Source organism: Triticum urartu, chromosome 4A (genome assembly GCF_056163025.1).
Source record: "Triticum urartu cultivar PI428250 chromosome 4A, HENAU_Tu73, whole genome shotgun sequence".
NCBI lineage: Eukaryota > Viridiplantae > Streptophyta > Magnoliopsida > Poales > Poaceae > Triticum > Triticum urartu.
The window spans coordinates 335,586,233-335,587,819 of NC_141876.1; the positions used below are offsets into that span (position 1 = coordinate 335,586,233).

General features: G+C 51.5%; 1 protein-coding gene across 1 annotated transcript; it reads right to left on the minus strand.

Annotated features, from left to right (window-relative positions):
- Positions 1–311: 311 nt before the first annotated feature.
- On the minus strand, positions 312–1,263 carry LOC147975768 (E3 ubiquitin-protein ligase SINA-like 10). The gene is made up of 3 exons (XM_087520571.1): positions 1,144–1,263; positions 403–1,061; positions 312–318 (listed from the first exon to the last, which is right to left on the minus strand). Exons 1-3 carry the CDS (start codon positions 1,261–1,263, stop codon positions 312–314), a joined length of 786 nt encoding a protein of 261 aa, XP_087376697.1.
- Positions 1,264–1,587: the final 324 nt, after the last annotated feature.

Genomic DNA, 1,587 nt, shown 5'->3' on the forward strand with positions numbered 1-1,587 from the left:
TAGACACAACTAGGCCCTCCTTGGTATCTGCGCCTCGACTTATGCGCGGAGAAATTAGGATCGGAGGGAGTACTACAAGTAGTAGTACTACTTTGATGTGTCTCATCAACTTGCACAAGTATGGAACACTTCGTGAACAAACAAGCATATAAGCTGTTGTCGTTATACTTCTTACCCAAAGGATCTTTATATCCAACAGACACGAAATATATGTTTGACTGTTGGAAATTACTTTAACTGCTGATCTGATGTCGAAGTAACTGTTGCATCGCCACCAAAACCTACCATCTCTTAAGCTAAAGTAGATCGATCTAACCCCTACATTAGCATATTACTAAGATAAACAGAAGGCACTGTAGAATCATTTAGGACGTGAGCTTATCAATCTGAATGTGGAGGGACACTAGCTTAGCCCCGGCCAGCAGCTTAGGCAGAACTGTGAAGAAGATCAGCTCCTGCATGGTAGCGTCGTCGGGATCCTTGCTGCTTGTCGCCTCCATTTCCACCTTGACGACGTCGGTCCTGCCTTTGGGCTCCCTCGGCGGGCTGTTCGCCCACAGCTTGGCCACGCAGTGCGACTGTGGGGACACCCCCACTCTGATGCAGACGACCGACACGGCGATAGGCGCGCCGATGTCAAGCACGCCGCCGACCAAGAAAAACGCGTGACTGTCCTCCTCCGTGAACAGCAAGAGCCGTGGCTCCGACAATGGCACTTGTAGCTGGAGCACCTTGCCATACTGGATCCTGTGCATGGGCATGGGATGCACAGTGCTGATGTGGTGGGAGAGCGTCGGCAACTGGCCTTCATAGCCGCATACGGGCACAGAGCATTTGCAGGGCGCGAGCGGACACATGCTCTGGTGATCGGCGAGCTTGTGGTAAGTGACATAGAGCCCACAACCTTGATGCGGGCACTCCACCCTCACCGAGGAGAGGACGGTGTCCACTGCCGTGTTCCGCATGTCGAAGCCACCGCCATGCTCGCACTTCTGGCACTGCCGCTGGTTCCCGAGGCGCTCGATGCGGCAGTTTGCGCAGGCCAGGTGCCCTCCCTTGCACTACATAAATCAATCGAACAACACATCTATCAAGAAACCTGCACCTTGCTCAATCAGCCGAACGGACGAGGTGTATTCGAACGTGATACACTGGAGGCTTCAAGGGGTAGTGGAGCAGGGTGAGGTCCATCGATACCATAGAGAGCTCCATCATCGGGTCCTGTTCCGTCTGCATGATCTTGCCTTCCTCGTGCACAACCATCTCTTGCTTTAGGGCCGGGGCATTACAAAGCTTTACCATCACATATTCATACTACTTCAAGGTGCATTAAATCAACACATGCAAGTATCAAAAGGAGAGTCACGGCATGCATGCATGCATTGTAAATAATGTATCGGTAAACGCAAATTATTGAAATATATCGAGTGTAGTGCTTTGATGTGTCGCGTCAACTCGTACAACAACGAGAAGTTTGATTACTACAACGCCCTCTCCCTTGCGGACTGAGCTCCGATGCCTTAACTACACCTGCCTTTGGCTGTATGACAGGTGGCCACCCACCTGTTGGGCCCACCTGTCATACAT